Source organism: Pipistrellus hanaki, assembly GCF_964339955.1.
Source record: "Pipistrellus hanaki genome assembly, chromosome: 14".
In the NCBI taxonomy this organism is placed as follows: Eukaryota; Metazoa; Chordata; class Mammalia; order Chiroptera; family Vespertilionidae; genus Pipistrellus; species Pipistrellus hanaki.
The window spans coordinates 3,570,481-3,585,014 of record NC_140516.1 but is presented as its reverse complement, the minus strand read 5'-3'; the positions used below and the strand labels follow the sequence as shown (position 1 = coordinate 3,585,014).

At 59.2% G+C, this 14,534-nt stretch overlaps 1 protein-coding gene across 5 annotated transcripts in view; it reads right to left on the bottom strand.

Moving 5' to 3' along the window:
- The window catches only part of WDFY4 (WDFY family member 4), a 240,091-nt gene that overhangs the window by 191,431 nt on the left and 34,126 nt on the right, over positions 1–14,534 (bottom strand). For all 5 annotated transcript variants that reach the window (XR_014796801.1, XM_084904130.1, XM_084904129.1 and 2 more), the window contains exons 5-10: positions 13,446–13,580; positions 10,791–10,980; positions 7,542–7,731; positions 5,739–5,896; positions 3,886–4,338; positions 1,181–1,285 (exon numbers count right to left, since the gene is read on the bottom strand). Coding sequence is in view for 4 of the 5 variants with exons in the window: in XM_084904130.1 (XP_084760256.1) it covers positions 1,181–1,285; positions 3,886–4,338; positions 5,739–5,896; positions 7,542–7,731; positions 10,791–10,980; positions 13,446–13,580 (1,231 nt within the window). In the remaining variant the exon portion in view is untranslated. The remainder of the gene's footprint in view (positions 1–1,180; positions 1,286–3,885; positions 4,339–5,738; positions 5,897–7,541; positions 7,732–10,790; positions 10,981–13,445; positions 13,581–14,534) is intronic.

The following is a 14,534-nucleotide window of genomic DNA, read 5'->3' as shown; positions in this document are numbered from 1 at the left end:
GTGGGAGTGCTGCTCAGCTGACCAGTGGGCACCAGACGCAGGGCTCACAACTGGCAATGGCTGGAGCCTCTCCAGATCAGGACTGGCTGGGCACAAGCCCGGGATAGGCGCAGAGAGGCCAGGAGAGCGGGAGTGGCAGGCAGGAGCAGCAGGTGGTGTTGGACTGCCAGTTTCAGCCCAATCCCCACAGGTCATATAAAGGGACCCCCAGTTTCCACATAATTCCCCAATCCAGGGCTGGTGTCAACTCTCTCTCTCTCTCTCTCTCTCTCTCTCTCTCCTCTCTCCCTCTCTCTCTGCCAAAATTCTCAGTGAAAACAAACCAGAATTGAGCTAAGAACATGTTTACTTCCTCGGTAGTTTTTGGGAAGGGGAGATAAAGAAACCTGGCTGGCAGTCTGTTTTTGTTTAAAGGAATTCTAAGACCCTCTTCCCGGGGATTGGTATTTGGAAGCTCCCATGGAATGAGCTGGAGGAAGGAATGGGTTATCCCGCTGGCATGACACGGCCATGACTCGTCACCTCCACGAGGCAGGAGGCCCCAATCCCGGGCCTCCCTCCGCGGGAAGCACCGTGGGGCCTGTGAGAGGCGGGTTCCTGAGCCCTGTGTGGCCTGCTGCCAGGTGAGTGTCTGGGAGTGACCCCAGGAGCATGCACGTCAGCCAGCACCTCCTGGGAGCTTGCACAGTCTACTCTGAGAGGCCTTCCGCCACAGGGAATTCACTCAGGCTTGGTGTCGTTGATCTGTCACCAAACCCCTGCTGTCACTTGTTGATGCGAGCTTCATGGCACAACGTACACATGTGCGTATCCGTGTTGTTTAAAGCGGCACGGAACTGCCTGGTCTCGGGAGCGGAGTTGGGGATGAGGGAGCCCAGCTCCTCCAATGAACTCCCTTACAATGGCGAGCCTCTTGGCCTGCGTTTTGCCATGCGGATGTTTTAAAGCACACAGAGCGGCAGGGGACCAGTGGGCTTTGTGTGGAGGGGGATACTCTTTGGTCTCATCACTCAGGATGTGCCTCTGCTGCACAGCCGTTAATCAGCTTTAAGAGTGAAAGGTGTCCACTGCGGTGTCTACCGATTTCCCGATGATTGCGGCACAGACCGGCCGCTGGACGCTCCCCGCGCGCTGTGCTGCCCCCTCCCAGGTCGTGACCCGGGGTCAGTGCCGTCCTTACCCGCGTTCCGGACGGAGCCGTTCAGCAGCGCCACTACGGTCTTCAGCATCACGCCCGTCAGCTCTCGCTCCGGGTCCCCAGCACCGAGGGCGGGCTCCTTGTTCCCTGAAACATTGAAGAAGCAGTAAAAAAAGTTAATGTGCATGGAACGACCCCAGCTCTCTGACTGCATCAGCTTCCTGTCCTCTTAGAAGGGTGAATCTAATGCTTCCATTTCAGGGGCGTGTGCAGCCCAGCTGAGAAGATGCAACCCTGCGATCCCTTAGAGCAATGGGCACCACACGGAAATCTCCTCGGGCTCGCTGCTGGAACCCAGGAGCTGGTCCCACCAGGGGTTTCTCACTCCGGCGGGCTCGGGTGGAGTCCTGTCACTGTTCCTAACCAGTTCCGATCAGTGCTGATCGGCAGGCGTGAGGACCAGGCTGGGAGAGCCACTGCTCTGCACGTCCCCGGAGCCCTGCCCTCTTCCTGTCCTTTGGGCACAGGTGGAGTTTGGCGTCCGTGGGGGAGGGGGCTGCCAGCTCACACCACAGGCACGAGGTGCGTGAGGGACCGTCCCCGAGCTCCACGGGCCACACAGGCCTGTGCGCTCACCTCTGAGTCCCCAGAGCCAAAGGGCCTGACGCAGGAGGGACGTTCGGTACATATCTGGGGAGGGAATGAATGAGTAAAGGCAGCGCTTATTAACCAGGAGACAAAGCCTCCAAGAGCCAGCAAGAAACGTAAAGAGAGGCAGAGGCAAGATCAGATGCATCCACTCACAAGAAGGCTCGCCTTCTCCTGGGAGGGGCCGTAGGCCTGGGACTGGGTTTAGGAGTAAATCAACACCAGGCTGCTGGGAAGCAATCACAGCTAAGCTAACACAGAAGCACTGAACGCCAAGAGCGGGAGGTACTTTTTGGCCTCATAATTTAGGATGCGCCTTTGCTTCAAAAAGTGATAGAAAGAAGCACATGCAAGACTCTTGGAGACCGGGCTTGGGGCCCAGCTATGCCCAGACGGGGCACCTGCTCCTCAGCCCCGCACCCCCAGGAGGCACGGTCCTTCCTGGACTCCACAGCGTGGGAGTTCCTCCTGGCGGGTCGTCTGCCTCCCATGCGCAGCACAGGGTGAACAGGGATAAGATGACTGACTCTCTTGAGTACCTACTATGCACCGAGCACGACAATGGCTCCTTTTCAGGTATTTCTCACTGAATTTCCAAAACAGCCACAGGTTGGTATGTAGGTAGGTAGATAGACAGACAGACAGACAGACAGTTCCACATTACAGCGGAGAAAAGAGGCTCATGGGAGCTAAGTAATGTGCTCAGGGTCACTGAGCCCGTAAACTGCACAGCAGGTTCCAGCCCTGTGATGGCTGGCCCCACGCCCACCCGCTCTCCCTGAGGGTCTTTCCCTCAGAGAGGCCAGGAAGCAGACAGACTGATGACTGTAGCTTGAGTCTGAGCACAATTCCAAAAGGGGCCAACGGCTCGCAAGCCCGCTCCCTCCCAGCCGGGCAGTAGGAGAAGGAGTAGAGGCCGGAAGTGGAGCGAGGTCAGCGACAGGCTCCTGTGCCTGGAGCCGCTCCAGGCTGCACCCCCAGAGGGGCCGCTGTAGGCAGCTGAGGGAAAGCCAGGGGAACTGATGTTCATGCTCTGATTCCCGTCTGGAAGCTGGCGGAGGTGGGGTTGTAGGCAACCAGAGTGGCCCTGGCAGCGGGCGCCATGGGGTGTGATCAGGCAGGAGGGAACCCGGGCCCGCACTCCTGCACGTGTCCTGCTTCACCACAGGGTCCTGAGGTGCCCGGGGGGAGTGGAGGTGCTGGTGCTGAGAGTCCAGAGGGTAGGGGGCCGCAGGCTCTAGAGAAGCAATGCCAAGGAGCAGTGGGCACACAGCCAGCAGGCACCCAGGTGTGGCCAGAATTCAGGGGGCAGCTGAACAGCAGGACCCCTACTCCCAATGGGAGACCACCTGGCCCAACAGCACCCAGTGAGCAAGGCGGCTGCATCAGTCTCCCTGGCCAGGCCCCACCCGAGCCCCACACCCACTAGCTCTCCCTGAGCGTCTTTCCCTCAGCGAGGCCCAGCTCTGAGCCCCTTTCCCTTTGTCCTCCCCCGCCATCTCCCCAGCTCCACACTCAGGCAGCACTCGGAGGGGGGGATATGTCTGAGAGTTGAGAATTCACGAGCCTGAGTTAGTTCCATGAGTCTGTTTAAAACCACACCATCCTGCCCTGGCCAGTGGTTAGCATGTCGGCCCATGCACCAAAGAGCCACAGGTTCAATTCCCCAGGCAAGGGCATGTACCTCGGTTGCAGGCTCACTCCCCACTCTCCTGGCTGAGGCACATGCCAGAGGCAACCAGCCAATATGTCTCTCTCACATCAATGGAGTCTTTCTCTCTCTTCTCTCTCTCTCTTTCTCTCTCTCTCTCGCTCTCGCTCTTGTTCCCTTCCTCCCTCCTTTCCACTCTCTCTGAAAAGCAATAGAAAAAATACCCAGGTGAAAATTAACAACAAAAAATTACCCCCACCCCCCATCATCTCCCCAGGGGAAGCTCAGGCTGGTCATAGGAGAGAGGGAGGCTGCTGCCCTGTGACGTCTATGCCCGGGGCACCTTCCCTGCTTCCTCGGTGAAGCTGCAGAGCGGCTGGTGGGCCTGCAGAGCTGGCCCAGCTAACGGACGCCCAGCCTGCCCCTCCCCTCCCAGGCGCCTGCACACCTGACTTCCGCAGGACCTTGGCCCGCTTCCGCAGCTGGGCCAGCAGCAGGCCCAGCAGCCCCGAGTCCCGGAAGATGTCTGTGAAGAGCGGGTCGGCGCCGGCGATCCTGAGCACGCTCCGCAGGGCCCGGAGGGTGCAGAGCGGCTCGGAGCCGTCCTGGACCAGGCGCTGCACCTTCCCCAGGATCTCGTGGGGCACGTAGCGCAGCTCGAACACCAGGGCCTCCAGCAGCTGGAAGAACTGCGTCTGCACCGGGGCCGGCTTCAGGGGCACCAGCTCCACGAACTGCGAGATGGGCTGCAGCGTCCACTCCAGCAGGAAGAAGTTGCGGGCGTTCCAGGCCCACATGGTCCTGACGGCCGAGAGCACGTGCGTGCAGAGGAGGGCGTCGCTGGATTTGAGGAAGACGTTCTGCAGGACCTGGAAGGCCTGGAGGTTCTTAACAGTCACCCCTGCAAACGGAAAATCCCGCAGGTCACTTCTCCTGCCTCTGCCCGAAATGCGGGATTGCCTCTTCACCAGGAAGCAGCGCTTCAGAGTTCTACTCTCTAGCTCCTGTGGGTAAAAGCCTATCAGAAGGCCCGAAGCCCAGAACGTAAGGCCCAAGCTGGGGGAAGCACTGGGAGGGTCACTCGCGTGTAAAAATGCACTGGTTTCCAAGACGCAGCAAAGAAACAATGCAGCAAAGTCACTAAGAGTGATTTGCAATGACCGCCTGTTGAAATAGCAATACTTTGGGTATACTGGGTAAAATGGAATATGTTATGAAACATAATTTAAGCTGTTCCCTTTTTTTAATAAGGCAACTCAGACATTTAAAATGAGGGAATGCGGTTCACATTATATTTCCACCGGGCAGCTCTGGCTGAAGGATTGGCTTCAATCAATTAAAATCAAACTGTTTTACACATTACTGAGCGAAGTCTGTTTCACTTGCAAACAAGCTGTTGAATAAAGACTCCTCCTAACCCCCTCATCCCCAGATTGAAGGTTATTCCTGTTCCCCCTTGCCCGGGAACACCTCCTCTGAGGCCCCCTGTCTGCAGCCAGCCCTGCCTCATACACCAGGGCCCTCCCGCTGGTCCAGACACTTCCTTGGGAGCCTGGGTCCTGTCCAGCGGCTCTTCCTCACCTTCCTTCCCTCCACCCCCCGCCTCTGCACTCTGCACCCCGGTCTGCTCAGGCCTCCGCACCGCTTCCCCAGATGCGCCCAGTCACCGTCTACTTCCCGCCTGTGCTTCCTGCTTTAACTTCTCCCCTTCCTCTGCCTGGACAGCCACTCGAGGCCTTGACCCCACCTCTGCACAGGGTTTCCTGTCTCAGACGCCCACCTATGTCACTGCTGCCCTGATGCTGTCATCAGTCAGGTTAGGCACATGGTCACCGAGCAGGGATGGCCGCAGGCATGTGTGACCGTCCCTGCTAGGATTCTCGGGGAGCGGACACCTGGTGCCCAGCATGGGACAGAGAGTGGCCGCAGAAAGCACCGCGTGTCCCCTGAGCTCGTCAGTAATGCGGGCATCCCAGAGAGCCGAGCAGGCAGGGCCCTGAGCCGGTGACTGTCTCATCTGCAAAGGCCCTGTCACCAGGACAGCGAGGCCAGAGGCTCTGCCCTTGCTTGAGAGTCCTGCCTTTACTAAGCATCCCTGCACTCTAAGTCCCACCCAGGGCATCTAGAACCTTCTATGAAGAAGTTTAAATCCACAGAGCGTGACAGAGCTGGGCCCCGGGTGTTTGCTTCTTTACAAAGGCCGGATGGAGGCCTGTGCAGCCTGTGAGGGCGCAGCACCCCTGCAGGCTCCCTCCACCCAGTCCCCCCCCCCCCCCGCAGGCCTCCCCCCACAGGACCCACCCGAGGCCTCCTGGTGGAACTGGAAGCCCTCCAGCTGCGGGTAGGTGACGCTGTCAAACACCTTCAGCTCGGCCCGCCCACAGGTCGTCAGCCACACCACCAGCTCCAGCAGCGCCTCCAGGTGGGGGTCCGCTTCGTGCAGCTGCAGCCCATCGTACCTGCAGGGACAGGAGGCGGCTCTGGGCTCAGGGACCGAGAGCCACATTTGCTCATGGGCTCCTCACTGAGGTGCAGAGGCAACGTGATGTGCATGCTGGGAAAGACCCCAAAGGTCTCCGCCAGTCAGCACCAGAGGCGAGGGCAGTGCCTGGGTGAGAGTCAGCTTCAGAACAGAGTCAGCTTCGGAACAGAGACAGCCACAGCCTCTGCTCACAAGGCTGCTTTCCGTGGCCGCACCCCAACACTCACATGCTTTGGTCAGGAGCACCACACAATGAGACTTCATATTTCTGAAGAGCAACAAAGGAACGCCGAGGGGAGGAACCCAACTCTGCCAGGCCTCGGCTGCTGACTCCCAGGCTGAGTGGATGGGAGGGGCCCTCTCTGAGAGGAGGCCCCCTAAGCACCATGACCCTCCACAGTGCCCCTGAGCATCTGACCGCCCACAGTAGGTGCCTGAGCACCTTGACCCACATAAGGCAGAAGGGAAGCAGCGAACTGCACAGCCGTCCTGACTGTCCCTGGGACAGTTCCTTCCCTCCTGCCCGCCACGGGAAGTGAGGCACCAGCCACCATTTAACCAAAAATGTACAGGGGCTGCTGTGAGGTAGACCTTCCTGGTAGCGACAGCCAGTGGGGTCAGGCTCAGCTAAGGTCAGAGGGGCGTCACCACCGGGACATTGTCCCTTTGGCGGAAGGCCCTCTGGCTGTCCTTCAGTCACAGCCTTTGGGAGACTGCACCGTGGGCTTCACTGCCAGACAACAAGCCCGGCTCAGCGGAGGGCATGAAGCACGCACAGCGGGCTGTGTCCCGCACAGGAGCCGCTCACACTCAGCAAAGCCGGAGCTGTGAGGCAGCTCCCCTGAGACCAGTAGAGTTTGGAAGTCCACACCTTCTGATTTCCAGGCTTGGTTTCTCCACTCCCTGCCCCAACAGGAAGATGACGTGCCGGTCAGCATAGAACAAGCCAGCTGAGTGCGTCCTGACCCAGTGGAATGGTATCTGCGTTTGGCTTCCCAGGAACTTAGGGGTCCAGGGTTTAAGGGCGAGGAGGGAGAAGCTCTAGGAGGCAGAGGAGGCAGCAGGGAGCATTGTGGAGTGTCCCATCAGCAACGGGAGCCAAGCCTCCTGGGCTCTGGGGGCAGAATGCCAAGCTCCCCTCTCCCCACCCCACAAGCGGTGACTTTGCTGGGTGTTTATCCATCGGCTTCTGCCATCACATGTTGAGGACTGCTCATGGGGGCACATTCCCGGCACTTCCTGCCCTCAAGCACATGGCAGCGCCCATGACAGCGCCCATTACAGCGCCCATGGCAGCCGTCCCAGAAAGCCCTCCAGCCCCCCGCATGGGCTCCCACAGTGTCTGTCGGGCGGGATGGCATGGAAGTGAGGGGAGGAAGTGAGGGGCGCGTGCCACCAGAGGGACTTGGCACACTTCTCACCACCAGCCACTGGTTCTCCACGGGAGTGGCTCTGGCTCCCAAGCCCACTGCACGCTGAGTTACTTTTGCAGTAAAGCGCTCTCTGGCCGTGCTGTACACCATGTGCTTTCAGACCCTCTGGGGAGCCCCGACTCTCTCTCCAAGGCCCCAGTAATTCTGAGGAGGAGGTTTGGCGGAGTCCCCGCCAGGCACAGCGCTTACCGGAGGAGCACTTTGAGCAGCAGAGGGTAGCCCTCCCCGTTCTCGAACTCCAGCAGCAGAGCCTGGGAGACGGGGTAGGAGTCCTTCACGAAGCCCAGCACGAGGCCCGCGGCCTGGCTCAGCTCGGGGGCGGGGAGCGAGTCCGCCAGGCGGGACAGGTTCTGCAGGCAGAGCTTCACGCAGTCCGTGGCTGCGGGAGGAAACGCACAGCGCGCTCAGAGCGAGGCTTTTTGGCCAGTCATGCCCTCCACCCTGCCCCCCCCCTCCAGATGGCACATCAAGATGTGAATTAATTCAACGCTCTCAGAACAAGAAGAAGGCTCCCCCTGGGAAGCGCCATCCTGGGAGCTGGCTCTGCAGGGCAGACAAGGCTGAGACAGAAAGGAAGCCTCTCAACCTTCTGCTCTCCCCTATCCTGGTCCCCCAGCTCCGGGGAGGGCTGGGTCGCTGCGTAAGAGACACCAGGGAAAGCAGCTCTGGGGGTGGGCAGAAAGCCGCCAGGAGAAGTGAGGGGTCATGGGTGTGTCTGGAGAGAGGGGCCAGAAGAGGGTGGGTCTCAGCACTAGTCAGGGGTCGGAGCCCTGCTGCAGGACACGGAGGTGGATAAGTTTCTCAGGGGGGCCTAGGAAACTTGCATTAGAAGAGAAGTGTCCCTGAGTTTGCACTGTGACTGATCATTGTTTTTATGGCTCTTTCATGGGGGGAAGTTTCTTCCAAGTGGGAGAGTCAGGAGGAGTGCCAGAAAGTGAGGGAGAGCTGAGGAAGTGAGGGAGAGCTGAGGGAGAGAGGGAAAGCTGAGGGAGAGAGGGAGAGCTGAGGGAGAGAGGGAGAGCTGAGGACGTGAGGAGAGCTGAGGGAGAGAGGGAAAGCTGAGGGAGAGAGGGAAAGCTGAGGACATGAGGGAGAGCTGAGGACATGAGGAGAGCTGAGGGAGAGAGGGAAAGCTGAGGGAGAGAGGGAAAGCTGAGGACATGAGGGAGAGCTGAGGACGTGAGGGAGAGAGGGAGAGCTGAGGACATGAGGAGAGCTGAGGACATGAGGGAGAGCTGAGGACGTGAGAAGAGCTGAGGACGTGAGGAGAGCTGAGGACATGAGAGAGAGCTGAGGACATGAGGGAGAGAGGGAGAGCTGAGGACATGAGGAGAGCTGAGGGAGAGAGGGAAAGCTGAGGGAGAGAGGGAAAGCTGAGGACATGAGGGAGAGCTGAGGACATGAGGAGAGCTGAGGGAGAGAGGGAAAGCTGAGGGAGAGAGGGAAAGCTGAGGACATGAGGGAGAGCTGAGGACGTGAGGGAGAGAGGGAGAGCTGAGGACATGAGGAGAGCTGAGGACATGAGGGAGAGCTGAGGACGTGAGAAGAGCTGAGGACGTGAGGAGAGCTGAGGACATGAGAGAGAGCTGAGGACATGAGGGAGAGAGGGAGAGCTGAGGACATGAGGAGAGCTGAGGGAGAGAGGGAAAGCTGAGGGAGAGAGGGAAAGCTGAGGACATGAGGGAGAGCTGAGGACATGAGGGAGAGCTGAGGACGTGAGGGAGAGAGGGAGAGCTGAGGACATGAGGAGAGCTGAGGACATGAGGGAGAGCTGAGGACGTGAGAAGAGCTGAGGACGTGAGGAGAGCTGAGGACATGAGGGAGAGCTGAGGACATGAGGGAGAGAGGGAGAGCTGAGGACATGAGGAGAGCTGAGGGAGAGAGGGAAAGCAGAGGGAGAGAGGGAAAGCTGAGGACATGAGGGAGAGCTGAGGACATGAGGAGAGCTGAGGACATCAGGAAGATCGCCTACCAAGAACCTGAGACCATGACAATGTGTGCTCAGTCCCTGGTTGGGAGTCCTGGGCTGCACCAGAGAGTTGCCTTGTGGACAGCCACACCTGGAATTCAGGGCTGGCTGCTTCCTGCCCAGCCCAGATCTCCCTTATCTACCTTCTCCCCAGCTTAGGCGCCCACAGAGCCGGCCCATTGCTCACAGGGGTACAGACCCATCCAGTGGCAGGCTCCTCTGAGGCAGAATCTTTCTTTTCAGTTTGAGAATAAAGACACAGTGAGGACCCTCCCACCAGGGTATGCAGCCTTTTCTTGGGCAGCTCCAGCACCAGCGCCAGCGCCAGCCTGTGAGCAGAGTGGGGGGACTACAAAGCACCTCGGCCCCGCTCAGCCTGGACATCACCACTGGGCCCAGGCCTCATGGGAGCCTTGCACCCGGAACTGGGGTGCCGTTTCCTGTGGGCGTTGCCACAGTGGGAGGGCGCCCTCTGTCACAGGAGGCCCCAGAAAGAAGACTGAGCACAGGGCACGTGATTGTGGACAGGCAGGTCACACTGGCAGGTTTGGCCTACTCCCCAAAAGACATCACACCTTGGGGTCAGCCAAGGGATGGATGGCTGTGCTCCCAAGCGGCACTTCAGCTGGTGAGCTAAGGAAGTGCCGCAGAGTGGGTAAGGAGGCCAGCTCAGGGAGCCTTTGTCAAAATGCCCCTCGGGTGAGCCTGGCAGAACCTCCCTGCTGGCCAGCCACGGAGAGGAGGCAACACCCCTCCCAAGACGTGAGCCGCGGAGGCCCATGCTTCCCAGAGTTCTCTGGGAGGAGGCAGGAGACAACCGGTCCTGCTAATGGAGTTGGTGCCCTCGGCGCCCTGCCTTGCTCGCACCTGGTGGTGACACTGTCGTGACGTTCGGGGAATCCACTGCGTGCCCGCGCTAAGTACTTCAGCTATGTCACCCACCAAAGCGTCAATCCAGGGAGCTCGGTGGGCCTGTCATCCCACCTTACAGACTCAAAGAGGAGGTCACTCCCCGTGAGAGCAGGACCAGTGTGCATCCCTGCTGGCTGCCCCGAGAAGCGGAGGCCCAGGTAGCAGCCTCTCCAAGTCTAAATCTGATTCTCTTCTTGGAAACCCAGGAGCCTTGGCAAGTTCTTCAACATAGTAATCTGGCTCCCCGTGGCAAGATGGCACAACCGTTACTACTCATCTCCAAGAGACAGATGAGATGGCATACGGATGGCCGGGCACAGTCTCTGTCTGACAGTATGTGAGCAGCGATGGACTCCCCTTCCCCTCCTCCAATGCAGCATCCAAATGAACAAGAGCACCTTCATGAATGGAACCGAGCATTACAGGGTCAGCTGCTGGCCCAGCTGGGCGTCCATGAAAACCTGTTTCTCCTTCTCATTGTTGGTCCCAGAAATCTACCCTGATGCTGCACGAGCATGGCAGGGACTTGCTGTGGGCCGTGGGCCCCGGGGACCTACCCTGCAGGTACTGGATGACGCTGAGGTCCTGGGCCTGGGAGATGGCCCTCAGCACGCAGAAGGTGGGCTCCTTCCAGAAGCAGCAGCTGTGCTCGCGGAGGCAGGTGGTGGCAATCAGCAGCGCCTGGAGCTCAGTCCCTGCGAGGAGGCCCTCCAGCCCCTGAGACTCGCTGCAGATGTTGAGCAACATCTGCGAGAAAGAAGGAGGAAGACCAGGGAGACCATTAGAGCCTCCTTGCTGCAGTGGGCTTGCTCCCACTCCTACAGAGCACTGCGGGTGCGTGTCAGCACGGAGATGGCTTTGCATGTTGTCAGCCCTGCCCAGACCAGCCTGGTCACCAGTGCCACCAGTGAAGGGCGAGGCTCGGACTGTCTGCACTCTTACCCGCTGTGAAGGCAGTGCTTACTCTTCCCAAGTCGGAATGACGAAGAAGTGCTGGACTTGGATGAGTGACTTTTTATATATTGTAGAAACGCAAGGAAAATGGCATCAGCCCTCCAAGTACAGGGTTCACAGGGTCCTGCACTACTTGAAAAGCAAGGTGCAGCCTGGCCAGTGTGGCTCAGTGGCTGAGTGTCGACCTATGGACCAGGAGGTCAAGGTTCAATTCCTAGTTAGGGTACATGTCTGGGTTGCAAAATTGACCCTGGGCTGTAGGGGTCATGCAGGAGGCACCAGATCTATGATCCTCTCTCAACATTGATGTTTCTATCTTTCTCTCCCTCTACCTTCCTCTCTGAAATCAATAAAATATATATTTAAATAATAAAATAAAATAAAATAAAATAAAATAAAATAAAATAAAATAAAATAAAATAAAATAAAAAGCAAGATGTATCCTGAACCCCTGGTTAGCATTCATGCCCTACTTCTCCACACAGCCATGCGCGTTGTCCTGTAACCTCCGACCTGAGGCCCTGTCCCACCAACCCCGGCTCCTGTGGCCCTGGGGCCCTGCTTGTGCACATGGGAGAGTCACAGCGGGCAGCGCCTGCAGGGACTCGCCTTGCCTCCTCTCTCTTGGGCTCTTGCGGCTCTAATGGGACCTGCTCCCAGGTCAGCAGGTACAGGAGCTCCTGCTATGGAATGCAGGCCTCGGCACAAGGATGGAGGCCTGCCGGGCGCCCAGGACTGGCTATAGGCCCTGCATGTGGGTGTGGCTGCGCCCTTGGCTCAGATGACCATCTATGCTTGCCCCCACCTCCCCATCACAGCTCCACCCCAACCGCCCGCTCTGGGCCAATGCCGTTCCCGCAGAGCAGCCTGCTTTCTGCTCCTGCCAGCCAGTCCCAGGGCCTCACTCCCAGCCCTGCCTTTGCCCCGCCTTTTCCTGCAGAGCACCAAAGATGGTGGGCATGCTGGCTTCTTCACACGACTGTCCCCCACTTGCTTCCACGCCTTCCTGTCCCCACTCTGAGGGACTGTGCCAGCTGAGGGGTCCGTCGTATGGCCCAGAGCCGCACCCGGGAGGAACGTCATACGTTTTGTGGAATGAAATGAAGACAGCCCTGATGAAAGCAGGTGTGGCCTAGCGCTGGGGTGCACATTCTGAGCCTCCACGGACAACACTGTGAAGACAGGGCCGAGCTCCCGCCCTGAGGGCATGTGGAAGCCACAGGGTAAAGATGCGTCCACGTGCCCAGCCCTGTGTTCGGCCACATGTGGGATATGGTTCCATCCAGGCCAATGGGCCTGCTTGGCCAGGGTTTCCCACGGGCAGTGAGCGGATAAGCTGCAGACTGCTGAGGCCTCTGGCACCGATGCCTCTGGCTTGAGGATGAGTCTGAGATGGTCCATCTGAATGCAGGTGCCCAATAGGCAGCTGCACTTGGAAGTCCCCAAATGGGTTGGCACCTGCCTGGGAGACACTGCCCAGCCCCGGACACACAGCCTGCTCCCGCCCTCATAGGGGCAGAGGGCAGCAGTGTTTCCGTGGAGCGTGGTCCCCGAAGACGGAGGGCAGGGCTTGTCAGTGGGGGGCGGGGACTGAGGGAGCATCATGTGGAAAGTTGCTGCTGGCTGTCAGGGCAATGACAAGAGGAAAGTGCACCTGCTCTTCAGTGGCCTGAGATGCTTCTGGGAGGAGGGGGAAGTGGTGAGGGCCCGCTGAGTGTGAACTGGGAGCCAGATTCCCAGGCCCCTCCTGCCCCGAGCTCCTGTTTCCTGTGTTTGTACAGAGCTGGGCACTCAGCACTGGGCGCATAGCAATGCACGCATCCTGGGACGGAGGAGGTGGCAGGTGAGAGGCCAAGGCACAGAGCCATGGCAACTGCCGAGAGCACATTGGCTAGTCAGTTATGCAAGTGCAGCTAGCAAGCACGTCTCAGAGGGGAAGTGGCAACAACAGAACGTTCCAGAGGCAGGCGAGGCCCAGCAGGACCCAGGAACGCAGACTGGTGGGCCAAGTGGAGAAGGCACACAGTTTCTGGGAAAGAACAAGGGAAGCAGGGAGGGACACAAAGGCAGGAGAGGAAAACCTGTCTCCCCAATGCCTAGGCCTCTCGCATTTGCAGAATGTGTGTGTGTGTTGGGGGGGGGGAGGAGGGAGGGTGTTGGCGGGGAGGGAGCTGGGCCTTGAGCAGAGCAGGTGGGAGCGGCTCCTAGAGGCAGAGCTCGGCCCCAGCCCAGAGGGGCTCAGCCCGCTCCTCACTCACCTGCACAAACATCCTCTGAACTTGAACATCGTCCTCCGAAGGCTGGTCCTCTTCCAGAGGAAAGACGAAGAAGAGGTACAGACACTGCAGGAGCAGCGCTGGGAGCCCCGACGCCGCAACTCTGCCCAGCGCCTCCTGCAAGGGACGAGCAGGGCTGTGACCAGGCCGGCGCTGCCCCGGCCAGGCCTCTCTGTCGGCCTGAGTGGCTTCGGCCGACGTGGGAGGAGGGTGAGTCACCTCCTCTCTCTGGGCGACACATCCTCCAGTGAGAATGGGGACAGTCATAGGCCCACCTAGATGACTGAAGATTAGGGGAAAGTGGACACCCTGTGCTCAGTAGACGGCACATCTTTCCTAAAGTGGACGGTGGGGAGGAGGAAGGGAAGGACAGTGGGGAGGAGGAAGGGAGAGAGAGAGGAAGTGACGGAGAGAGGAAGAAAGGGAGGGAGAGAGGGAGGGGGAGGGCTGGAGCAGAGTGGGCTGGCTGGCTCCCCTCATGTGGACACTGGGACCCAGTCAGGAGGGCGTGGCTGATGTCAAGTGCAAGCAACTGAGTGAAGGGCTGACAGGGCCCTGATTGCCCCCGTCAGATCCAGCCTCACGAGGGCCCATCCGGAAGCCCAGTCCCCGAGCTGCAGACAGAGGAGAGGCCCGGACAGTGACAGGGACCAGCCTGTGTGTGCTGTGCCCGGGCCTTTTTCCACGCGCCCACCTGCAGCTCCGCTGGATCACTGTGGCTGCTGTCTCCGTCGCACCCGTGCATGTGCTGTGTGTGTGCACACCTGGGGTTCATCTAAAGCACATGTGTCAAACACAAGGCCCGCGGGCCAAATCCAGCCCGCCAGGCCTTGCAATGTGGCCCGCACCGCGCTGTCATCACTGCACTCCGCTGTCAGTTTATGACATTGTCAGTTTATGACTGTTCAGTAAACCATTCGGCCCGCGATTTAGGCTGGATTTTAGATTTTGGCCCCTTCTCTGATTGAGTTCGACACCCCTAATCTAAAGCATGCTGTCCACACAGTTAGGAAAACCGAAAGGAGGACAGGCCAGAACCAGGAGCATCATGCTATGTCGGACCCCCTGCCC